This window comes from Triplophysa rosa, linkage group LG16, assembly GCF_024868665.1.
Source record: "Triplophysa rosa linkage group LG16, Trosa_1v2, whole genome shotgun sequence".
Classification (NCBI taxonomy): domain Eukaryota; kingdom Metazoa; phylum Chordata; class Actinopteri; order Cypriniformes; family Nemacheilidae; genus Triplophysa; species Triplophysa rosa.
Window position 1 is genome coordinate 1,444,542 of NC_079905.1, and position 26,588 is coordinate 1,471,129.

Consider the following 26,588-nt stretch of genomic DNA (forward strand, 5'->3'; position numbering starts at 1 on the left):
GATTTACAAAAAAATTAATAAAACTGAAACCGGAAGTGCTTCTGGACCAGTGTTTACATCTTGCGAAGTGGTGTATAGTCTATAAGTTTTAGTTTTAGTTTGATGCAGATAGCAGAGAGACTTGAGTGGAAGATGATCAATAATCAAATATAATGTAAAATATGCATGTTGGTTATATAATTTTCAGTTTTTTAATTATATATATTTTATGAACCATTATTCTATTGCATCGCATTAGTTAGCAAAGTGTATTGTATTTCACATTTTTCTTTAATATCGTGCAGCTCTACTGGTTAATTTTTTAAATAAAGAGTTTGGTTCCAAAAAAAGATTTTTTTTTCAAAAATCATGTTTTTTTTGTTGTGCATTCCAATTAATATCAATCAAACTGCGGTTGGATTGTTTTGATTTAAGCCATAATAACAAAAAAATACAGCTAACTAACACAATAAAAACATGATAACACAATAAAACAATTATATCTCTTTTAAAACAATTTAAATAGATTTTAGACCAAGAAATATCATACTGCATGTCGAGCATCGCACTTTTCTTTAATATTGTACAGGGCTGTGTATCGCCAACAATTTCACGATACAATACGCATCCCGATACGATGCGGATCCCCATATGGGTCAGTTTTTTATTACATTTCTCATATGACAGATTTACAGCAAAATATACTTGCCTAAATATACAGCTAACTGTATGTACATATGCAGTGAATCTAGCTAGCTAGGGATGTAACGATTCACTCAGCTCACGATGCGATGCGAGTCACGATTCTGATCTCACGAAGCGATTTATTCACGATATACTCACGATTTATTTTTACAAAATGAGTTGAAACAAATTAGAAATGAACAACTTCCCTTGCATTATTTATTAAATGCTTCACGTTTCTTTGTGTAATAAAATAATGTTTTATTTCAAATAACAAAACTAAACTGCAATTTTATAACAAATTAATAATAGAAAAAGTCTCTTTAATATAAACAAACTAATACCGTCTGAGCTTTTCTTGGATTTTTTGCATTTAAGAAATATCAGTATGTCCACGTTTAGATTTGCAGTGAAAATAGCGGCCCCTGCTGTTCAAAAAATGTATTGCGATTCAGTTCACACAACCGATTTTCAACCGGCTCACGGTGAATCGTTACATCCCTATAGCTAGCCAGTCATTATATACATGAAGAGAAAGAGCATTAGCGATGGGTGATTCAGAGCATTATATCAGCCCGATCCTCTGATTGTGTAGTTAAGTGCTCTAAATGTTCTATATAATGCTTAAGTCAAGAGGCTTATTAGACCCAACAGCACAACACAAAACGCATCATTACAGCTCAATTCTAGACTTACTGGCTTTAAACTTCTCAAAGTACCACACATACTGGCAGACCCCGTGATTAAAGCCCACGGTGAGGTACGTCTGGTGTCCCCGCTGCGTCTCGCTCAGGATGAGACACTAATGAGGGTCCTCAAGCACCCTGCTGAGTGAACCTCTCATCCGTCATCACGGAGGCGAACTACACGCCGTCAGCGCTGGATATCGGAGGGATGGAAACTCAGACAACTTTACAGCAACGGCATAAATAGTAAAGGCCTAGTTACAATTCATTTTTCAGTCAAAAGATGTTAGTCAATGTTAAAGGGACATTAGAGGAAAAACACCTGATTTATACATCAGAAATGACATCATGAAAGCTAGGTCTTTGAGACAAGGCAAGTCGTCACATTTAGATGCACAATATGACCAGATACGAGTCATAAAATAATAAATTAGTTCAATAGCAATGGCATGTTTTTGAAGTGCACCATGCATTTGTATAAAACCCATTAAGAAAAGACGCGTCTGAACAACGTGTCAAAAATTGAGTAATTGCTGGTAGGGCTGTCACGATTATTAAATAATCGTGTCATTGCGATGGTTTCTGATCATCACAATTATTGCACATCTCTATAGAAGACACTAGGGGGAGCTGTACTGCATCTGCTTATTGCATATTTTATTGTATATATTGTAACTAAAGCATGGTAATACTTGTCAAATGTACCACCACAACACAATCACTTAAAAAAAAAAACTAAAGCATATACCATAAAAATAACCTGCAGTACAATTGAATATTATTTCAGTGTGAAAACCAGTCTACCAAAATCTCATTAACATAGAAGTAAACTTTTATTGTAGTCTCGCAGGTGAGAAAAAAACAGACTAGAAGCTTTTCTATGACTGATAGCATTGTAATGGTGGCTTCAATTCACTCCTGATCAATTTACTTCATTTACAAGTATTTGGCGGTTGTATTATTGACAGGTAAAAGCCTAAACCTCAAGTATGATGACCCAATTTTTTCCTATGTATTTCCAAGAAATAGAACATAGTCTTTATATTCAGAACAATATGGTCGTTTCAAAGCTGAATCAAAAATGTATGAGAATTAAAAGTCAAAGCTCTAAATAGACAATTAATCGTCATAATCGCAATGATTTATTAGACAATTAATCGTCAGCCAAATTTCATAATGGTGACAGCCCATTGCTGGTCTACAAACTAGGGCTGCACGATATATAGAAATTATCGAAATATCGCAATATGCATATCAGGATGGTTTGCTATTTAATTATTCGAAGTTATTTATGGTCAAAGTTTTAGGTCGACGCAAATAGTATAGTATCTATCTTTCTGGCACGCGGAGTTGGGATATGCGTGCGTGTGCATGATAGCGTGCACGTGCTCTGATGCAAGTCAATCAACAATCTGCGTCGCGAAGCTTTCATAGCAAGCAAAGATGAGCCATCCCGAGACATCCGCAGCTGCTTCTGACGATTTAGTTATGTTATAACAAACATATGTTGGTTATTTAATTAAAATTAAACTATATTTTAATACAATTTAAATTGAAAATAAATATCGTATTGCATATCGAATATCGCATTATTTAGCATGCTATCGGATTTTTCCTCAATATTGCACAGCCCTACTACAAACACAAACACAACATGGGAAGTATTTTGGATTATAAAAATGAATAATATGTGAATCTAGGACTCCTGATTCCTCAAAGCTGATCTGCGGTTCTGCATCCACCTCAGGTATGAAATCAGAGAAACCTCAAAGTTCTGATCAATCCAGATTGAATCACATCACCACACGAAAACAGAAAGCCGTCCGGCGGGAGGTGTTAGAGATACACATGGAGAATGAGTTAAGAGAGAAAAACAAACTCAAGCCGTGACACAACATCCTCAGGAACCTGAACCCGTCAGGAAAAACTGCAACTTCAGGAAACCTGACAGCCAACAGACAAACCACCTCGCTGACATGCTTCACTAAACCAGCCCGGGTTTCTTAACAAAAGAAGGAACCGTGACATGGGAAGGGCAACAACATGTATATTTGCTGAGGCAGTTTGGGCTGAATCAGATAACAACCCAACACGGAAAACTCCAGACGAATTTGTGAATAATTGAATTTTAAGAGTGTAAGAGTGTAGTACTTCCAGTTCCTTTTAACACATTTATCATAGTAAAATTAATTCCACCGATTTTCAGCCAATGAAATACAATATTTCACAGACAAACACACACACAAATGAAAAACAATCCCATAAATCTTCATTTCTAAAGAGATCTATACTAGTAGACATTTATTAGTCCACACACCCGGGGCTGACTGGAAAACACACACACATTAACTCAAGACGTGACACACACTTCACACTCCATTGAGTGTGACTCACCCAACCACACACACACACACACATTCACATTTCTATACACTCTTACACAAATATTAAAATAAAACACTGCGTTTTGTTTTACTTACTGCGTTAAAAACCCTCAAATCCAAATGACAGACAAATATCCCAGCAGCACACCCACAGCTCAGCTTCTTTCATTGCACAAACGTTGCTTCATTTCCTGTTTCAAACCCTCTAAACCCCACCCGCTCGCGCAGGCCCGGCCCAGCCGGCACAGACACGGCACAAGGCAGAACAAGGACCAATCAGAGCACAGGAGGTTGCTTTTGGAGGGGTGTGACAGAAATCTGCCCCGTCTGCTTCGACCAGACGCATGCCACCGACACAAACACACAAACTCCACAGCTGCAGGGATTCAAAAACTGGGAGTTAACAGGATCTGACGGGATTCTAGGTCAAAAGGGCCCCTGAGAGAAGTGGTGACCCACAATGTCCCAACAGTGCAGAAAATCACCCTGAAAACCCCTGAGGCAACCGTTGTATTAAATCCACAGAACTGAGTGGGCACCACAGCAACTTAAAAGACTTCCACTCCCACACAGAGCGGAATAATGGCAGGAAAGCACGTCTGCAGCTTTTATCAGCAGATCACGACTGGATGCGAGTGTGTTGGACTTTGGGCTTCAGGTGTTGATGGATAACAGAACGACGGAGAAACTGAAAGCTGAGGAAAGCAAAGTGAGTCATGTGCAAGGATTAGAGACAGAACACAATGTCTGATATCTTTCCAAATTCAATATTTGAAGAGTTTGGTTCCAAAATGAGATGACTCCGATTTAAAAAATTCAAAAATCATGTTTTAATTGTGTTTTATTGTGTTAGTCAGTTGTATTTTTTTGAGTTATTATGGCTTAAATTAAAACAAACCAACTGCAGTTTGATTGTTATTAATTGGAATGCACAATAAAAAACAAGATTTTTTAACATATGTCGCACTGTACAGCCCTGAATGCAACCAAAATATGTAAAATGAACATTTAATTAAACCATTTGAAAACTGCATGCCCCAAATGGAACATTTACAACAACAAACTAACAAAAAATACACTTAGACGGACGTTATTTGAGGATGTGGAGAGTGTCAAAATAAAGGTACCTCATTTCGATATTTTACGTGTGGTATCGATTAAATTTCGAATCGATGTATTGTTACAGCCCTAGTTGCTTTTACCGTCCAATAACTTTTACTTTATGTACTTCATGTAGTTTTACATCATGTATATTTTGCAGGGATATCTAGTTCACTTTCAACTAAGTAACTCTAAAACTGCATACAAATGATGATGTTATGAATCACACACATATTTACTAACTAGTAGCAGTAGAAAATGTAAAACAGATTAAAGCCTATCAAGAAAATGAAGAAAAATGAACCACAGGAACAGATCTGACGGTGGCTTTTATGACACAGTCAAGAAAGGCTTTCAGGCTTCCGTGCTAATGAGAATGCACGCTTTGGCGTAAACGTGTAGATAAACATTGCGTGAAGATGTGGAGAGTGTCGAAATAAAAGTGCTTGTTAAAAGTTCACATACACATATCACGCTGCATTAATCAGTCCATGTCGATGTATTGTTACACCCCTTTCTTATAGTATCAGGCTGGTCTGAGTAAACATGTGAGATGGCTTTTTAGACAATCCATACAGAACACGAGGGAGCTCTTTAGATCCAACATATACAAAGCAGCACACTAATGGGCACAAATCCCAACAAAAGAGAGACGAATGGGTTCAGATAACCTGACCACTGCTCACAAAGAAAACCAACTCAAGTATAGAGCAACGGTTCACCCAAAATGAGATTTTCAGTGAATAACGACTTTAATTTCACTCTGTCACACAAAGTTACTGTATTTCTCTGAAAGGATATTGTGTTGGGTCCATCCCCATTCACTTGCGTTTGTATGGTATTGAATAATAAGAAAAATCTATGCGCAAAAAAAGTGTGTATGTCCTTATTAATTTGTTGTTCCCTCTTTTCAGTCATTTCTGAATCCGAAGATGAAAGGCGAATTACATTCTCATCTACTATTGACAAAAATCGATCCCGATGCTACAAAACACTAGCATTTAAGGACACTAACAGCAAGCCATTTTATGGTGTCTGAATAACATCTTAAAATACAATCACAACCACCCTGAAGATCTCCTAATTTTTTAACCTTCATCAGACTGAAAATACGATCACACCTTTTATATAACGTCTTTTATAACGCACACTATAATGCTACGAGACACCATGAGCCATTTAAGGAATTATGCAACTCGCACACGCCGCAGACATCTGAGTAGCCTTTGAGCTTTTCCAGTGTGAGAAATTCTGAGACACGCATGACAATTACATATGAAAACCACAACGCCATCAACCAGACACACACAGGCAATACAATATGGTTTTTTCAGAGCTGAATAAAAAATGTATGAGAGTTAAAAGTCAAAGCTCTAAAACAGACAATTAATCGTCATAATCGCAATGATTTATTAGACAATTAATCGTCAGCCAAATTTCATAATCGTGACAGCCCTACGTACATCATTATTTCATATCGCAAACATGAACAATGTTTCACTTCCAGTTTTTGTGAGTTTAACTTAAAAGCAGAAACTAATAACATGAAACTTGAACGTTTATCATCATACAGGCTTGCGCAAGAAATTAATACATGTGGCTACAATAAAAGTAAATGAAGGAATTATTTTACGTCTGAATGGCTATTCTTTTGTATTGACGCATGCAAGTAAATTTGGATACCATTACATGCACCATTTAAGACTTTATAAGAAACCTATAGATACACAAGGTCAGAAAGATACGTTTCGTATGGCAGCTGTAAAGCGCTTGGCTCTGAGGAGATGCTGTCAACACAAATTAAACCACACAAACTCTTTTTAAAGGAGTTTAATGAACTGCTTGTGTTATGCATTCAGACCAGAAACCAGCACACACCTCGCATCACCTACACCTCACGCACCAATATAATGATGATGTTACACTTCCACACAATCTTAATAAAGTGCCATTTAAAGGTCAGATGTGGAGCAGACAAAACCAAGGCAATGATCAATAATGTGCTCCACAGCTGCAGACTGACATTTCATCAGCAGCATGAGGTCTGGTCAACTTGCATCTTATTCATGCCCAAGCACCATTTATTCACACAGCCATCCTGAAAAATAGTTACTACCACAGTTTATGGATATCAGGTTTACTTTCTTCTAACTGTTATTCAGAGCATTTTTTAAAGATATAATGGCACCAACATGGCAACCCTTGTCAAAACTCCATCCTCAACCCCCAGCATTCTTTATGCAACATAGGCCTGTTTACCAGGCCAACTTCCCATCACAACATCCAGACGTTATGTATCAGCTCTTGCCAAGTATGTGTGTAAAATGCATAAAACAGGCAGAGGGTGTGCGATCTGAACTGATCTATAGAGTCATGTTCTTAAAGAGGTCATATGGCACGAATACGTGTTTTTCTGTGTTTTTGGCATGTTATAAGTTGCCCATGCATGTATTAGACATGTAAAATTGCAAAAATTAAAGTGTCGGAACAAAAGAGTCATTCTATGTAAAAGCGAATGCTCACCCAGACCTGCCTGAAACGCCTCGTGTAGCCACACCCCCACAAATCTACATCAGTCGGTGGTCTGATTTGACTAAGACCACCCAAATGTAGACGCAAGTAAGGTGGGCGTACCTGTCAGTACAATTGAAGAGGAACCTGATGTTCCAAATATGGTAAGAGGCGTTACATTTCCCTCACACGCTTGCAGTATTCGACCAATCACTACGCACTGGTGAACTTGGCCAATCATAGCACACCTCGCTTTTCAGAGCGATTAGCTTTGTAAAAAATCCGCGGGTTTCAGAGAGGCGGAGCAAAGAGGAGATACAAACATGCACGGTATGTGGAAAATACAGCGTTTTTCAACCTTAAAATCGTGTATACACATTGCATTACATCTAAAACAAACCATAATATTCGTTTTAGCCGTGTCATATGACCCCTTTAACAACACAGTAGGACAGCTGCACAGTGACCAGACACATCTAAACGTGCATTTAATCTGCTGTCAAATGAAGCAGACATGAGTTGGTTTTCTGCCGTTCCTCGTTCATCACGTTCTCAAATGATAATTATAAAACGGTCAGTTCTGGTCCTTGATTCTGATTGGCTGAGCGGAGTTCTAAGACGTTATAAAATACCACTGCTTCTTGGGGCTTATTGCTTTAAAGAACAACTGCTTGCAATCACTTTTAAAACAGTTGATCAGCTATCCTACAAAGACTGCGTAAGGAAATCATATGACTGGTGTGTGTTGAACTCATAATACGCCGCCTGGATCAACACAGACATGCACACAAGTAACTTATGTATTATTATATATATATATAGAGAGAGAGAGAGAGAGAGAGAGAGAGAGAGAGAGAGACCGGCGCGCGCACTCTTTAGGGTCTGACAGGTCCTGCATTAAAGTGCGTTGTCAACTTACACCAAATACAGCGTTTGTCTTTAATTTGCCCTTCTCTTTTTAAATCCCATTATCTGTGCAAACCCATTGTAAATGTCCACTCACATGCACGCAAGTTTAATGATAAACGACGCTTTGATAAACTCTGTTTAATTTCACACGCGCGAGATTGTGCCACGCCATCCACCGTATTCACACGAGACAAAGCAAAGGTCATACGAACGCAATATTTACTCACTTATCATTGTTTTTGCTTAGGTTCTGCTTTGTTCCTCTCATTTATCTGTCCATTAGTCCATAAATGCGCTAAAATGTTACAGAGCACGCGCGAGACCTTCAACCGTACTTTCACACACTTCAGTCTAACATGTAGCGAGTTAGAATTTCTGATCGACGACAGCGCGGACCAATAGCAGAGGAGGATATAAAACCCAGCGTTGAGTCCACAAATAGCAGCCAATCAAACGATCCCGAATGCGGTGTTTTACGGTTTCCACTAGCGGGGTAGATTGTGACTGTTGTAATTAACGTTGAATATGTGCAGACAGAACGAAGAGGTTTTGTGTAATAATGCATATTAACTTAGCTATAGTTAAATTGTTGAAATGTAATCTACTTTAAATATTAACATTTATAACAAACGAAAACGTGATGAACAGGAATGAAGAAAGCATAAAAAAGAACAGAAAAGCGGTGGTACCATAGTACAATGATAGTTGAAGATGGCATTTACATGCTACTGTCACTGTACATCACTGCTGAAAATGAAAGACAAAATTACATAAATTCTAAGGTATTCTATTTATAATGGTTTTGATAGATATTTAGTTTGTTTAATGGAAATGGTGTCTATGGGCTCCGTTGGTGGGATTTTATTTGGAGCACCCAACAAAACATTAGGCTACATCTCACTGGAATAAGGGCCAAAACACACTTCATAAAGGAATTTTGTAATGGCTTTAATGGCAAACACTTGATGGGTCATAATGGTATCTGGAATGAAAACCAATTAAAATTGTATTGTTCTTTCAGCAAGGATGTATAAAAATAAAACAATATTACCATTGGTACATATCCTAAATACATTTTCTAAGCTGTCTATTATACATTTTGAAGCATGCTCTATAATCTAAATATCATTAATTGTCAACTACTCTCTTTACTGTAAAATCAATTTAATTGATCTAATGTGTGTCATATGTCAGTATTCATATAGGCTACTCATATTCAGCCAGCAAAGAGCCACTAATGTGCCAATTCTAATACATAAGTGCTTTTAGTAGCAAAGCAGCAGTTAATACACTTTGATATCAATCACACAACAGTATTTCAGAAAAATCAAAAGGTCAAATACAATAGTTGTGTAGTTGTTTATTTACATAATTCTGCTTCACATCAGTTTCTTAGGAAAGTATGTTCTATTTTATTGTTTAGTAGAAGTTCTAATGAGAAGATATCCCATAAATGATAATGTTAAAATACTATGGATAAAATTCACGGGTTGATTCCTCCCAAAAGTCTAAATGTCTCTGTGGTGCTTTAAAAACATTGCTCTGTTTATCTGAGCGTCCTGACAGATCCAACTACATACAGTATTTACAAAATTTGCTCATTTCAACACTGCAATTTCTCTACCTGGAAATGAAAAATTACTTTACTGTACTCTGTTGTACCATAAGACCACAAAGTAGATTCAAATATCAATCTCTGGAATACAGTGTCTTATTTCATGGGGTGATACCAGACAACTGAGCCACCTCCTTTAGAAGATCTCCAGCCTCGTTCCTGTACTTTGGACTCAGTTCTTTAGCTCTTTTTGCCTCTCTGAGGTTTTCCTTCAGGTTGTCTACCAGCCTTTTCCGTTCCTGGTGACTGGATTGAGCTTCTTCGACCTGTCTGGTGATGCCTTCTTCAGCCTGCAGAAGCGAATCAATCATTTCTTGGAGTTTAGTGCCCACAGACATGACACCCTTGGCAGCTTTGCTCAGCTCTGTGATGTCCTCCTGCGTCCGCTTCAGTCTGTCTGGAATTTCAGCCTCTGACCTCACCACCAGAGTGAAGTCATATCCTTTAACCTCCAGACTGATATATGGTTGATCTATTGGATGGAAAATGAGACACCGAATTGATAACACATAGAATACAGCCAAACAGTTAGAACTTGTAACACAGATTCTCTGAAATTATTCTGATGTGTGCTGGTGCTCTGGGCAGATTGTGCCCCCTGCAGGGTCTCACCATGTTCCTCTTTCATTTTCTTCAGGCATTGTGACAAACTGTCATTAGTGGATAACTGGTAGCGATGCGAGATGCACCGGAGCATTTCCTTCATTTGTTTATAGTTCTCCTGCTGTTTGTTAAATGTTTCGGCAACGTCCTTGAATCGCAGGTCAAGGTCGGGAACATCAACATGCCGGGCAGTAAAGCTGCCTGTCTTCTGCCTTGTGTCTGCAAGAATCCAAAACGTGAGCCATTCGATTGGTCTAAACTAATGACACGTGTTTAGCAAATATTTAATACGTTTAGTAGGACCTGAGAAAATATGTTGAAAGAAATCAACATTAAAGGGCGGTTTCCCAGACAGGGATTAGGTTGAGCCAGGACTATGTTAAATTATAATATTAAAGTAGTTTTTACAAACAAAAAAGCATGACTTATGTGCATTTTAAGACAAAACAATGGCACTGGTGTATTTTAAGATATGTCCGTGCAAGCTGTTTTTAAGTCTAGGACTAGTCCTAAACCCTGTACGGGGAACCCGCCCAGAAAGAAATAAACCACTATAACCAGCATTCAGTAAATTCAGACTGACCATTAGCAGTTGGACGACTTCTTGCAGATTCTGGTTGATTTTGGTTTTTGGACTGAAGCAAAGGTTCTCTCTAGAAGTGACAGAAAAGCAAGAACCTGCTAAATGCCCCGAAAAATAATACTTAGAGAACAAAGACATCATCTGAGAATGAATTTTTAAGATCTTCAAGGAGAACTTAAAGTTATATTTATATAACTTATATTAACTTATCTTTATTTTTGTGCTCACTATATGTGAATGACAAAAAGAAAAAATACATTTGTATTATTATTTAAAGCATCATTTTACTTTAACATAAAAATAACAACATTCTCTCTCTTCAGAGCCTACTGTGATAGGCTATATGAGACCAATTTTCTTTTTTGCACTTATGCTTTTTGTTGTCCTTATGTTGTTCCAATTGCTTCCATTGTTTCCCTCATCTGTAAGTCGCTTTGGATAAAAGCGTCTGCTAAATGACTAAATATAAATGTAAATGTCTTCATTTGTAATGTCTGCTTCACTGATGACCTACTTCTGCACAAATAAATAAAAGGTTTGTCCTAAACCACTGGGGCGTGAAAACAGTGTAAGAAACTTATTACAAATCCTCCAGATCAACACTGAGTTTAATAATATCATAAATCTATACTCAATCCTTTGTGTTTCTTAAGTCTTAATACTGTAAACGAAAAGCAATCAAAGCCTTTTCTTATAGATTAACTTAATCTGACGGCAAGGTTTAAAGTTTACACAAGCACATACTTTACATTCCACTTCACCGGCAAAACACCGTGAAATAAACATTAAACAGGGATCCTACCTCTTCGTCTTCACTGCGAGAGGAAAAACAACAACCCATTCTCACTACGTAGTTTTTTCATCCCCATAAAAAAAATTAAAATGAAAGTTCATTGTGACGTGACGTCACAGTCATACGGTCAAGCGTAGCTCCCACGTGACTATCAGGTGCACCTGTACAAAGGTTTACCGTAGATTTGAGGAGATAATGTTTGTAATTTGTAACTGTAAATGTTTCTTTTTTCCTTTTCTTCTAGATATGGATGTATTTGTCTGCTTTAAATACAATTTATGTGCTTTATTATTCAACGGTCTAGATTGAATGATAAGGCAAATCTCTTCAAACTCGTTTGACTGCCGAGAGATTCATACTTTTTATTTTAAATTTGATCAACCCTTTCATGCCGACAAAAAAGATGATCTTTAATTTGATTATAAAACTGCAGTGCGCATTGTTGCTAAAAAAAATGTATGTAGCAACTAATTCGATAAAGTTTTGCATATTTTGCCCATGGTTTCCAGTTGCCACAAACAACTCTCTACATTGGTGTCTAGGGGGCGCCATTGAATCACTTTAATGAGCTCGGATCATGTGGCTGTACAGTGTGAGCTTTGTCGTATTTCCGCTGTTATGTATTTTTCAAGTCTGCTGTTTCATTTTTTATTTGAAATTTCTTGGGATTCTACGCTTGCTTCTTATGAAAAGCCTTACCTGGCTTCTGGTATGAGCGTTGATACACAATCCTGGCAAATCTACCATAATAGTTATAATCATGAAACATCAAATCAGTCTATAAAAATCACATGATCATTTCAGGGAACATGAACTTTAGACAGATATTCCAGCACAACACCTGTTCTACAAATGTGCACATGAAGCCTTTAGCTCTTTACAAGACTTGAAATGTAGGCAGCTCAAAATATGTATTTGAAGTAAAAAATACTGTCTGACAGGCAGTTCAAAAGGTCACGATGGCCAAACAATAACACCATAAGATACCCCCAAAATATTGTTTTGGAGGGTACTAGGAGCCTACGATGGCCAATAATGGAGTACGTGTAGATTTTGATTCATGTCTAAGTTTTTAAGTGGGAAGTTCACTTTGTGCCTATGCAATGTGTTCCTGTACCTCAACTGGTTAATGCACTGAAGGTTGTGGGTTTGATTCCCAATGAAGCATGCATAAATGTCATTACCAAAAATATTGTCAACATATGCATATATGATGCCCAATTACAGCACACTAGATTAGAATGCCTTTAATGGTGTTTTGTTAACGCTGTTTGGGTAGGCACCTTGCCAGGTGCCTGTGATGCCCAGAATTGCTGTCTAGTTAGGCCGCTCACAATGCTTTGAGACGCTGCTTTTATTTTGTGACTTTGAGTGCCAAGTGCTTGAAAACACAAAAGAAGTCGAGCTAAACAAAGCTTAACCAGCTGTTTGTAATTTGCCGTCTTTATGTGCTGCTCACAAACAGCCGCTACCTGCTGTGAAACTGGCGCGCTGAGCGGGTGGGCCGCGCGCACTGTGATTTCCCGCGCAGATCGGGAACGCACCGTATCATTTCGCTGTCATCCGTGCGCCCGTTTGCTGAGCGCATAAGTGAAGGTTTGCGGAGTAAAGAAGTATTGATGGGGACATCTCCGGATGCAGGTGTTTGTGCTGACAAACGAGGAAAAAAGCGCTTCACTAGGTACTAATTGAGAAGAAAAATTAAAAAGAGCCGCAAGAATGAGACAGACGTTATGTGTGGGCGAAGAGATGCTCGTCCAACGAAAGCGATCATGTCAAATAAAACAATGAACACGTGTGTGACTTTACTGAGCGATCGGCGATGTTTGCATTTTTGCAAAAGTGTGTTTTGTACATTAAGATCCTGTAAGAATTTCATGGTCCTTGACTACGATTCGTTGTAGTGATGTCCGGTTCGCGAACGAATCGCTCTTTAGAGCCGATTCGTTTAAACTTGTACCAGTACACCAAATCGACTGAACCGTTTAAAACAATTGCGTCTCGAGTCAGTAATTAATTATCGACGAGTTATTCTCTTTTCGAGCTTATAACTTTGGAACTTGTAACCTGCCTACCCTTTTGATTGAGCAATATAAATCATAAAATAAAACATATCATTTTTTTACACAACTCTGATTTAACAAGTGGTATTTATGCAATTTATACGCTATTATTTTAATATAATATATGCGGTCACGGTTCTGGTTTTGTGGATTTTTATGTAGTTTTTCACAGATCTGCATATCAGGTATGCATCCCCGGCGGGCACGAGTCTGTGATGGGCGTCAGCATACACATTTCCCGCGAAAGTGCACAGCGCTGCTTCATGGACTTTTCCAAGTGCTGCCACGAGCGGGGGAAGACGGACGAAGCCAAATAGAGATTAATTTTGAAAACACATACGTGATCTTTATTAATCTGTTTAATGTGGACGTCTGATGTATACAATGTGTTTTCTGTCAATACATTTCAATTAAAACTGGACATACAACATTTTATTAAGTCGGAAGCCACACATACCCCCTGGTTCACTATAGCGTCCTGTCCGATCGTGTTGTTTTTTAAACCTTCCTTTCATCCATTGAAGACAGCAACACGCCGCTAAACAAGTAAAATTACTTTAATTGTTAAAATGGTCAAAACCCGAAAAACTCAAATGGAGGTAAGATAAAGAGTTTCTGTTCCTTAACTTACTGACAGCTTGTCGAGTATGTGTAATATGCAGACTTACAAGTCACAGTACATAGTTACGCACGATCGTGACTTAAAACACGCGTGTTCATGAATGAACAAGTCATTTAGATCCTGAGCAAAAGCAAATAAAAACGGATTAAAGTTTGTCCAATTGTATTGTAGTTTTGTCTGTTGCGCTGCATGCATCTATACTTACTCAAATACAGGTTTTCTAAACTGCCTTCAGAAGTTCTTGTTGAAAAAATGATATTCGTAATATTAAAAACGGCAATACCATCCATTATCATAAGAATAATCTTTTTGGAAATGATTACTTTTATTAGTACGAATAGTGTCTGTTGTGTTGTTGATTATATTCTATTAAGGTAATTGTAGATGATTTCATGCTTATTGAAATAAACCTGTTTTCAGACTGAACAGCTGATGGATCTGTCAGAGGAGAGCAGAGACAGTATCCAGTCAAAGGTGGATGAAGACTCTTTATTTTCCCCCTTGAATTTTGACTTGTGTACTCAGAGTTTGCCTTCCATTTACGGCAAAAACTGACGTGAATTTTGTAATTAAAAGCATTAAATGCAAAAGTCACTGTTAGCAGGGTAGTATAACACAATGCACGTTCAGTTTTAATACAATTAAAATAACAGGTCTACTGCCTGCCCAGCATCACGGTAGATTGTGACGTCATCGCTGTTTCAAGTTTTGATTGGTGCCCATAAGACAATGCTGAATCAGAAAATACAGATATGTGACACACATACAGATACTTTTATTTGAATATCGGGCATTTTTACTCCGAGCCCTAAATGCTTTCTGACCCTGATTATATCTGTTTGTTATTTGTTTGGGGTGAGATAAATCCAGGGAATTTGTTTAGTCGTCCTTGGATAAGCATGGTTTGATTCACGAAAGCAGAACACTGTTAAACAGGCCGAATGTTTCTGACGTGATCTCTCGACAGCTTCCATCAGTTACATTCACATTACAACATTCCTACAAAATCAAGATGATCAAGAGCTTTACATTTGAATCAAATTCATCAGTTTCTGAATATCTAAATATAAATATGATGGACCAAATGTAGGACTGGCAGCACTACCAAACCGCCCTATTAATAATGTAATTTTGCTGGAATAATAATGTTCGGCGTCTCTTTCTTTGGCAGGATCTTTGCTTCAGATCCACATTTATTACAGACGAGTTAGCTCAGATCTTCATGGACACGGACAGCGAGGAAGAATTTGAGGGTTTCGCAGACGAGTCTGACCAGAGGAAAACTGTGGTAATATGAAATCTGCTCTTTATCATGAAATCATCATGCTCTTTTATCATGCTATGTCTTGATTTATTGTACACAAGAATTTCATCATAAGTGTCACGTGATAATATTTAAAGTGTTTTTTTACATATTGTCAGACTGGGGGGTCTGAGGAAGACAGCGATGACATCGGCTTTTATTCCGAAGGGGAGGAGCCGGAACCTAAAAAGAATCGCAGCTCTGGACTGTGTGTGGCGTTTAAGTTTCCTAGCAAGAGAAACTCCGCCCCTAAACGGCATGCAGCCAAACAAGGCATCAGAGAGGCCACGCCCACAGCCCCTCCCACCCTTACACAGCCTGGGGGGAGAAACGGGAAGCGCGGTCGAAGGCAATCGAAAGAGCCGGTTTTATGTGATATTATAAAGAGCCAATCCAAACCCTCGGATCACTTGACCAGTGTTGAGAGTCTGCTGACGGATGAAGAGATGCAAATATTGAGCAAAAGGGCAAAGAACATCGAAGAAAACAAAGCAATGGTACTTTTCATTCATTTTGTTGTTGAAATGTGCTCAAAATATGATAATCGTTGTCATTTCTACTTTAGTTCGTTTAAAAAGACATCCTTGGAATCTCTTGGAAATTGCAACTTCATTTTTTTTGCAGCTTGCAAAACTGTTTGCAGACTTGTCATCTTTGCCTGACCTTTCCTCTAAAACAACTCCCACAGTAAGAAACCGTAAACACACACAATATAACAAAACCCTTTCTCTCCACTTATCCAAACTGTACTACCTTTATAGCTTGTAGTCACGGTGTACTTCTAAAAGAAGACAAAGTGTTCTTTCAGCAGATATACACAAAGCGATAGCTGTAATGTAAACTGAGGGCTGGTGTTGTAAAAAAAACGGTTTATATGTTGTGCTCTCAACAGAAAAAGAAATCATCCACGTCAAAACGTCGTTTCTCAGAGGTGCAGAGTGGGAGACGGAACCCGAGCCGTAAGGCGAGACCCCCGGAGCATTTCGGGTTGGAGATGGTTGAGAAAACAGAACCTCAAAAGAGAGAGGGCGGCAAAATTGACATCCAGCGTCTGATGGGGGCAAGAAACAGATGCTTTTCTACATGATCTTAAGAAATTTGAATGGACAAATGAAATTGATCTCAAAGTGAAAATGATCTACTAAACATGACAGATTGGCATTTTATTTTGAATTTGTTCTGACTAGTTTTTTTTTATCATGTGCAGGTTAATGAAGGTCAGCGAGACGTGAGGCCCAAACAGAGAAAGCGTCGGTCACGCGAGTTCCTTCGTATGCCAGAGGACATCACCCAAGAAGAACTGGATAACGTCGCCGATCGCGCAAAAGACAAGATCCTCGATAAAGAAAATGTACTTTATTTTCTTCATCGACCCGGTTTTGAAGTTCGTGCGACTCTGTGGTTTGCGTTTGATGTGTTTATATGACGTGTCTTCAGGGCAGCACGTGTCATCAGTGTCGTCAGAAGACCCTCGACTCGAAGACAGAATGCAGGGGTTTGTACTGCCAGGGGGTCAAAGGTCAGTTTTGTGGCCCCTGTTTACGCAACCGTTACGGGGAAGACGTCCGCGAGGCGCTGCTGGATCCCGTGAGTGTCTCGTCTGAATATCCCAACTGAAGATGATCATTTTGTTTCTGTTAGTTAGTTGAGAGTTGTTAAGCACTTTTTGTGGATCATTTGTTGTGTTTTCCACAGACGTGGGTGTGTCCCATCTGTCGTGGTGTGTGTAACTGCAGTCTGTGCAGGAAGCGTGATGGACGCTGTGCTACGGGCGCTCTCACAAACCTAGCCAAATTCTACGGCCACAGCAACGTAAAGGAGTATTTAGAAAGGTAATTCAGCATTTTAGTTGTGATTAAATAAAATCTTTAATGGTGTAGTCTAGAAACACTGAAGCAACGGGCTTTGGGGATGAAATGTTTTTTTGAAATCATGTGTTGTCTTGTTTGTTTGTTGCTCTGCGTGTTAACCAGAAGCTTGTCTAAAATCTGAACTTTACAATTAAAGTCTTTGTTTTGTTTTTTAAAGTCTACAGAAGGATGTGGAGTGAAGACGGAGCGTCTAGCACTTGTGATCAAAACTGATACTGAACCACTTCTGATATTTTACTTTTGACACTTTTTAAGCATGTGTTTTAAGAACAGATATGCAAATCACTAGTGTATTTCTGTACGTCCTGATTTAATACTGTACTTTGATTTTAAATAAACCATTCAGACGATTCACACATGCCATGCAAGCATATAAAACATGTTTCTGACTGAAAAGCGTTCTGTCATTTGCACATTTGTTGTCGTTTTAATAAAAATGTTCTTGTTTTATATTTCCTGTGTTCTTCCCTTTGTTTAGTAAAATCAACAGCGGAATCCGGTTTTAGATCATATTTCTATTTCAGGATAAAAATGATTACAAATAGCCAAATTTACAGTGTTGGTGGTATAGAAAAAATGAAAAAAATTGAAAAATGTATATTTTTGGTAGCATAAATGACAAAATATTACAGAGAGTAAATTAATTTATTCACCGGAATCTAGTGTATTAGTAATCTTTGGATAGCACATAATCTCTACATCTGAAATTTTGGACATCAGCAATCTAAACACATTTCAAATATTAATTTAAAATGTTTTAACAAGACACTAATGTTAATCATTCTAATGTTTAAGCAAACGGCTTTATGGCAAACCTGACGCTAGACTGTTAGTCATGCATCTCCTGCAATAGCACGTAAAAACTTCTTTATCGTCGTACAGTGTAGAATATTAACAAAAATATTTTTTTGTAGAGACGGGTGCTCTAAAACACACACACACACAAATGCTGTTTCACCGGATTAGTTTACATTTGGTGCTACGCTACAGGTACAGAGCTGTCACCCACGTCTTGTTCTTGTCACCGTCTCTCTGCTTCTGTCACTGACTTTACACTTTGAAAAGTTTCCTGCATGTAACCATACGATGATAAGATGTTAAATAGTTTTTTAGCGTGTTGGTTCTGGGTAGCTGCTGGTACAAACTCCTGATCCTATGATCTATCCGATTTTCTTCACCTGTTTATTTATCTGTCAGGTGAAAATCATATGTTTGATTGCTTAGTAAAGTAACTGTAGATTACTGGACTGGAGTTTAATGATTTGGGTTACAGGTTTGCGTCAATCTCTGAATATGGCACACTACTGTAGCATCTCAGACAAGTGCACTGGTAGAGAACACCGTTTAGTGTTCCCTTGACAGGTGAAGGTCAGGCATTTGACCCACATGTGTACATAAAAATAACAAACAATAAAGAATTGGACTTGACATAGTACATTTAAGACAGAAACTTTAATTTCAAGTGTTATGCAGGCAAATATTTTTGTTTTCATTTTCTTCCCCCCCTTAACATAACACGTTTGTACAAAGTTATTTAAAAATATCAATAAACTTCAGCCTTTCAGGCTAACCTGGCAAAAAACCAATTATCAAATGCCATGAGGACAAAGAAACATCTTAGAAAAATGATTTACAAATGAGGTGTCACTAGAAAATCTTAAAGAAAATCGGCCGCCACAGAAAATATTACCAAAAACATCTATATTTATAATCGTTTGGTATCAACCATGTCTTTTTCAACTTTTTTTTTCTTCGACTTTTTCTTTTGAAACAAGTTATGTTCTGAAAACTCAAGATAAATTAAAAGCCGTGGTTAAACTTTCTAAAAGGACCACGTTTCGAAATAACAGATCATTACTAAATAGTTAGTGGAAATGAACCATGCAGCACGTCATCTCTGCATTAACAGCGCACGATACACATTAGCAAATACTAAGAGAAGGATAAATAATAAATTAGACGCACACGCGCACACGGGCATCATCTACTCGTGTGTTGTGTGCTGACCAAAAACAGGGGCCTGAAATGAATTATGAACAAAAAACAATACTGGAAAACTCACGAAGAAACGCCACCACACGTATTTCTGAACATCAAACTGATCTAAGTGGCTTCAGGGTCTGATCTGTCCCACGGTGACCCAGCAGAATCATCTGGTATCAGTCCAGAAGGAGGGGTTGTATGGATGTAACAGGGTTGAATCTCTTTGGAGGGAGCGTGAGAGTCTACGGACGACAGGAGAACACATTCAAATGAAAAGGGCCGGTTTGTCTACATCTCACCCGGACAGACGGAGCAAAGAAAGGGGCTTAAAAAGATCATCGGGACCCTCATCGAAGTACCCAGTCTTCACTGGCCACAGTGTTCACCATCATATAAAAAAGATTGTGTGGTCGACTGGGCACTACTGCACGCAAACACAGTCGAAGCCCACGTTCCCCTGCCCAGCCGTGACATAGTGGTACTGCAGTAAGTGTTAAGGCATCTGAGTACAGTTTATATAAGATCAGAGATCCTTTTTTTTCTCGTTTTTCTGAAAGAAACCTATTCTACCCCTTCGTAATGTAAACATGGTTTTACAAAGATTGTCTGTATAGTATTGCTTTCATTTAACATAGAAAGCCCGATTGTTTTTCTTTTCTCTTTTTACTTCGTTTTTTACAGAAATCATAAGCTTTTCTGAAAACTGGAATGCATTATTTGTAAATCTAATGTGCTTTTTTTACCGACCCATCGAAACGGCCACTTCCGCTGCTTCTCCTACATAAACGTTGACTTTGAGTGTCGGTTCGCGTTGCTCTTGTGCAGGGCAAATTATTCGAATTCCGGAGCTTGAAATTCTAAAGAATTCTGTATGCGAGACTCGCGCTGAGCTTGTGCCAAGGCCCTCAAAACTTTCTGACCATTAGGTGCTCTTGTTTTAAGCCTGATAGTATGCACACTACACACCAATGCATGACTCCAAGATTCTCATCCTCGACCGGAACAACAGATACAGAATATTTTGTGCATAGCGACAGATTTTCGACTATTCTCGGGAACATCTTGTGCTACTCGAAATAAAACAAACTTTTATCAGCTCATAGCATTTCCACTTTCTTTAGATTATTCTTCATTATATTTTGATAATATTAAATTTCCATATGAAAAATCGACTACGCTCAAACAGCTGTCCATCGTCGATAGAAAAGAATGAAGAACATAAACAAATCAACATATAAACAAGCCAACAATATTCTGGTGCTCGTAGACGATTACATCTGGAGGGAAAACTACTCGAACTCCTCCTCTAAATTGTTTGAGGTGGTGGGCGTGGCCGGGTTAGAATCCGGCTGGAGCGACGCCACGGTGACGATCCTCGGCGACCCCAGGACCTCGTCCACCTCCTCCTCCATGTCCTCTGTGGTGATGATGGTAAGTGCCGTCCCTCCCTTTTTGTTCTGGTGGGTTTTGATGTGCTTTGACAGGTGGTCGCTCCGCATGAACCTCTTGGAACATTCCGGACACTCGAACCTCTTCTCTCCTGATCAGAACGGAGAGGATTGTTAGTTTGTTCAGAGCGCAGCAAGAAAAGATGTGTCGTGACGGGTGTGCGCGCACCTGTGTGTGTCCTGCGATGTCGCTGGAGCTCGTCGCTCCGGGTGAAGCGTTTCCCTCAGAAGATCCAGTTGCAGACGAAGGGTCTTTCTCCCGTGTGCCAGCGCAGGTGAGCTCTCAGGTGAGATGTCTTACCGTAAACCTTCCCGCAACCCTCCATGTGACACACGTGCTGCTTCTTCTTGGACGGATCGCTGTTGTTTCTGTGAGAATGCAGAAGATACAGATCAGAATTCTGTAGAATACAGCTCTACTTTTAGCATGCAACTTTTTATATGAAAGATTTTTAAAAAAGTATAACGTTGAACATTTTGCCCTGTACACAGATCTCCCCTCTGTGCATGTGTGTGTTCAAACTAGGCACCTCGAGATGCTTCAAGATTTAAGGTCTGACAACAAACAATGAGATTGAAAAGGTCTTTTTCTAAATACAGTCATTCAGATTTTCTCACACTAAGCTAACGTATGGCGTTGTTCCTTTAACTACTTAACAAACAACATCACACAGGAAACCGTGCACCCAATGGTCTTTCAATCCGTTCTTTAGCACTCCATCTCTTCTCACATACCTCCCCTCTCCATCCCTGCAGTTGGGACAGGAGCAGGCCACCCTGCGGAGTCTCTTGCTGGGTTGACCCTCCTGATCGGATGGGCTTTGGACCTGTCCCATCTGATCCGGGCTCACCGCGTTCAGGGTCGTGCTGCTGATGTTGCCAACGGTCACCGTCACAGGGGTGGACTGAACTTTGACCCCCTCCTGACCCTGCTGCTGACCTGTGGGGATTCACAAAACATTACTGATGATTAAATCACCGCGTTCCTGATTGTAAGAACAAAACAATCAATGGATAAGCAACAGTCTATTTGTAAACAACTGGCTTCATTGAAAAAAACATTTTTTGACACAAACATATGGAGTCATTGGGGTTTATGGTGCTTTATGAGTAATGTCTAGCAGATTCAAGATTTTAAGATTTAAAGAGCCAGTGAAATGAAATCTGACCAATTCTACACTATCCAATATATTTATTTAATAAAATAAAGCATGAATATGAAAAATATATGCTGAAATAGTGGGATTATAACACCTAGTCCTATTAAGCGAATCTTGAAGAATTAAGAATTTGAAAAATAAATCTAAAGTATTATTCGACTTGTATAAAACCAACATTTACGTCTACAAGAACAGGCAAAGAGGGCGGAACCAAACTTAAGAACAAGAACAAAGAGTGTGAAATCGAACACCTTCAGCAGGAAACAACATTCAGACTCCAACTCATGAAATATAGATGCCTTAACTTGCCTTTTTACTTCTTAGGTCATAAAGAGCTTTAGAAAGCTGACAATCATCATCTACTTCACAAAATGTATTTACATATCAGAACGTTTGTATCTCACTACTTCTTACCAAACTACGATCACAAAACCATCGTTTTCAATTGACATGACTTCTTTCATAAGAAACAGAAGGAGATATTAGACAACATATTTGAAAGTCAAGCAGGTTTTGAATGAAAGCGAGTGAATGATGACAGAATGTATAAACAGGTGAGATGTCACATGACAGGCGCAGTCTTACCTTGCACACCCGTGATGGTGAGAGGGACACCCTGCACCTGGACTCCAGCTGTCCCCAATCCCGCAATGTTCACCGTCTGCACCCCTGTGCCGGAGGGCAGCTGTGCCGCGCTCAGCGTGATGGGTGACCCTCCGAGCGTCAGCGGGGTGATCTGAGTGAAGGTCCCCCCGCTCGCGTTCGACGTCACAGGTGTGAGCGTCAGCTGTTGTGGCATGCCCGCGTTCTGCACCTGCACGGTCTGCCAGCTGATCTGCCCCGAGGGCGTAAGAGTGGGCGTTCGGATCAGAACCTGGGTTGGGTTCTGAAAGGCCTGAAGCTGGAGGCTCTGCTGAACCGACTGTAAAGTCTGCCCGGGCTGGATCTGGATGGACCCCTGGACAACCTGCTGCTGGGGCTGTTGGATCTGGAACTGTTGGAGAACGGGGTGGCCCACAATTTGGAACTGCTGGATTTGGCCAGCCTGCTCCGACGCTGCTTGGAGCCCGTTGGACTGGGCCACGTCTGACTCCCCCGACTGACCGTCCTTCTGGCCCTCGGTAGCTACCGTTGATATCGTCGTGCCATCCGTGGTTGTCACGACGATGGAATCCGTGCCCGACGCGGTCGTTGTGCAGGTGGAAGCACCCACGGACTCTGCCGCACTCGTGACGGTTGTGGCTATCAGCTGGTTGCCATTAGAAATGCATCCGTCACTTGTTTGGACCAGCTGAACCGATCCGCCCCCTCCCCCCATGTTGTTGATGACCGGTAGAGCCAAGGTCATGCCGCCGAGGTTGATGGGTAACGTGGTCACCATGGGAGCTTGCGTACCCTGAATGGTTTGCAGCTGAAGAGGGAACGACGGCCGGATCTGAAGGGGAATCGTCTGATTGGCTAGATTCTGTGTGACGATGCTGGCTGAGCCCGCCCTCTGGGGTGTGGCGAAGATGGCTTGGTTGTTTCCGGTGGGGATGAGTTGGATCTGTTCCGGCTGAACGCTCAGGGCCGTGGGGTTGCTGGGGCTTATTTGGATTTGCTGTCCATCTGCGGTCTGCAGGTGTGGAATGACCTGGTACTGGATGCCGCCTGTTGAGTTAGGCAAATTCTGCACCTGGATGATTTGAAACTGCTGCTGCTGTCCGGCAGGTGCATTATTGGAAGCCACCGCCTTCACCTTTCGCCCCCCCGCACCTTCGCCGGTCGCCGTCTGCTGAATGCAGTCCTTGGTTACGGTTGTGGTGGCGGGGGAAGTGGCTATGATCTGCCAGCCGTTTCCTGTTAACTGCGCAGGCACCAGCTCGATCTGCTGCGTGGGGTTCTGGAGCTGCAGCAGGCCCTGATTGGGGTCGATTAGTATCTGTTGCTGTGTTGCCGCCTGACCGTCACCTCCGACTCCTCCTATTTTACTGCATGTCGCTGCAAGCAATGCGAGGGGAGACGGTTGTGCCTCCTACACACACACACACACACACACACACACAAACAGTGTTAAGTAAGTGTCAGTAAATGTGGGCGGGTTTACAGGAAGAGTCGCTGGGTGTGTGTAAACCACAGTGTCTCTATTTCTCAAACAAGGGCTCTTTATTACAGAAACTCATTCGGAGTGATTTTAATACTTCTAAAAGTCAAAGCTGATGCAGAGAGACTGGCAAGAGAGAGAAAGTGATGCTTTTTTGGTTATGGTTGGTTTACAATGGTTTCATGTAATTTAGTTGATTTTGCAAACTTTCATAAATAAACCATACATCATTTTCTATAATACCGTGACGCTCTATTCCATGTCACAGTTAACATCACAGAAACCTTTAAAGTACAGTCAAGTCCAAATGAAATATCTAACGAAGATATTTCTGTCTTTTTCAAATAAAACCACTGCACTGGAGCGCTCTTCATTTTACATCAAAACATTTTGTTCCACATTTCTCCAATTCTTTCAACAAGTGTAATTCAATTCAGATTTTTGAGACCCCCACTCAGACTTGTGAAGCCCACCGCAGTCTTGTGTGAACACATTCTGCAACTCTTAAAAAGATTAAACGCGGTTACATAACCCAGTTGACAAATGTGTCAGCAACAGGAGGTGAGACAGGGACACGAGTCGCCCTGCAACGACCAGGAAGTGCTTTCACCAGCAACACCCAAACTTCACATTTCTGATACCTGCGATCCTGAACTTTTCCTCTTCGTACCCGCATCACCTCCACCGCTCTTCCCCCCATCTGTGGCCATGGCTTCCTTCTTCTGATCTGCAAAAAGACCTTTGTGAATGGAGTGTGTGGAGCCACAAAGTGAATAAATGCAACATCACACAGCACAATGGCCTTTTTAATCATGCAAAACCATCCAAGACATTAAAAAACATACAAACATCTTCCACAGGAGGGCTAAGCCCCAAAACTGATCAATAGGCACGAATAAACAGCAGATCCCACATGCTATCATGGGGCACGCATATGGAGAGATGTCACAGACACACGCATTGACAATTAAGGGGTGGAGACGCATAAGGAGGGGAGGGTACGTACCACTCATTCCGCATTAATAAAACCCGGAGAGGAGTTGTTTAAGAGAAAAAAAGGCCGGACGCCGTGGAAGGCAGGCAGGCAGAAGCCCAGCAGAAGGACGGCCTATTTTCTCCAGCGGCCGCAGACTGTGGCGCAGCTCTGACGCACGGACCCACCCCGTCAGGAAGGGCGGTGCCAATGCAAAAACACCCTTCTATAACGGAGCGCAAAATGCCGATAGAGTCCGAGCGGGTCAGGTTCGACAGCAGCCCTCCCGCGCGAGTTAAATTCGCCCAATTTGTTCAGTTAGTTTCGCAATTGAATAATACTCCTTCGCGGATGTACATGAAGGTCTGTCAGAGAGCTCCGTCGGCCCACCCACTCTCATTTAAATATATGCGAATGCCAAACCGTCTCGCCTGGCCGTTTCTCTCTCTTTTTTACTGCGCCTCGGATGAAATTCCCACGCGGAATTCACTCGTCAATATTTGCCGAAATTCCAATCGTTCACTTTTTTGATGCACAATTGCATTTGAGGCACACTAAAATTGCTATGGCTTTTGTGGGCGGATGCTCCCCTCCCACATATTCAGATTGGACGGCAACGGTCTGCGGACGAGGGTCCGTATGGAGGTTGTAGTTTTACGACGCGCGACGTCGATTCGCCCTAACGGTCGCGCGGACTGCAACTCCCATGAGCCGCTGCGTCGAGTCGAGTGACGTTTCGGAAAGGGGCGTTATCATGTTCGGTTGTTCGGAATGAAGAAGGGCGGGCTCTTGTGGTATGTGGGGGTTGGGCGAGTGGAAACGGGTGGAGAGAGACGATCCACCGGCCCAGTTCGGTTACAGAACGCACAGCCCACTCGAAATACACGCCCTAGTCCACTCGCAGTACATCGCAGCTGTTGAATATAAGAAACAAAACAACGCCACATCGTTAAAACTGTCGAGTTTCACGAGGAGTGCTTGTAGGTGCATGTTTCCTCGCGAGGGATTCACCCTACAGACTACTGAAACTAACCGGACACCGTTAAGATGAATGAATGTCACGGTATAAACCGTAAAAACAAGTAGTATTTAGTTCAGATTTATTTCTAGATTTATTGTATATGCATTATAAAAGAAAATATAGTTAAGCACAAATATTGGAGACGAAAAATTGTATTAAAATAAGGGAAAAAATATATATAACATATAAATAGCATAACATACATGGTATCGA

General features: G+C 40.4%; 4 protein-coding genes across 7 annotated transcripts in view; 1 reads left to right on the forward strand and 3 right to left on the reverse strand.

Annotated features, from left to right (window-relative positions):
- The window catches only part of hycc1 (hyccin PI4KA lipid kinase complex subunit 1), a 21,175-nt gene extending 12,564 nt beyond the window's left edge, over positions 1-8,611 (reverse strand). For 3 of the 4 annotated variants that reach the window (XR_008964561.1, XR_008964562.1, XM_057355192.1), the window contains exon 1: positions 3,830-3,954. The gene's annotated coding sequence lies outside the window, so the exon portion shown is untranslated. Of the gene's footprint in view, positions 1-3,829; positions 3,955-8,481 lie in introns of those variants that run through there. The other variant, XM_057355193.1, reaches the window with a different exon arrangement.
- Positions 8,612-9,171: 560 nt separating this feature from the next.
- Positions 9,172-11,967, reverse strand: si:ch73-345f18.3 (uncharacterized). Its single transcript, XM_057355203.1, has 4 exons — positions 11,858-11,967; positions 11,056-11,125; positions 10,482-10,691; positions 9,172-10,341 (listed from the first exon to the last, which is right to left on the reverse strand). The coding sequence occupies exons 1-4, from the start codon at positions 11,894-11,896 to the stop codon at positions 9,971-9,973; spliced, it is 690 nt and encodes a 229-aa protein (XP_057211186.1). The 5' UTR covers positions 11,897-11,967; the 3' UTR covers positions 9,172-9,970.
- A 2,437-nt stretch (positions 11,968-14,404) lies between these two features.
- Positions 14,405-18,139, forward strand: cdca7b (cell division cycle associated 7b). Its single transcript, XM_057355136.1, has 10 exons — positions 14,405-14,510; positions 14,954-15,007; positions 15,705-15,821; positions 15,956-16,333; positions 16,461-16,523; positions 16,729-16,896; positions 17,044-17,187; positions 17,274-17,423; positions 17,532-17,668; positions 17,865-18,139. The coding sequence occupies exons 1-10, from the start codon at positions 14,481-14,483 to the stop codon at positions 17,884-17,886; spliced, it is 1,263 nt and encodes a 420-aa protein (XP_057211119.1). The 5' UTR covers positions 14,405-14,480; the 3' UTR covers positions 17,887-18,139.
- Positions 18,140-19,140: 1,001 nt separating this feature from the next.
- sp4 (sp4 transcription factor) lies at positions 19,141-25,955 on the reverse strand. The gene is made up of 6 exons (XM_057355330.1): positions 25,388-25,955; positions 25,023-25,108; positions 22,884-24,312; positions 21,874-22,078; positions 21,308-21,507; positions 19,141-21,230 (listed from the first exon to the last, which is right to left on the reverse strand). Exons 1-5 carry the CDS (start codon positions 25,392-25,394, stop codon positions 21,363-21,365), a joined length of 1,872 nt encoding a protein of 623 aa, XP_057211313.1. The 5' UTR covers positions 25,395-25,955; the 3' UTR covers positions 19,141-21,230; positions 21,308-21,362.
- Positions 25,956-26,588: the final 633 nt, after the last annotated feature.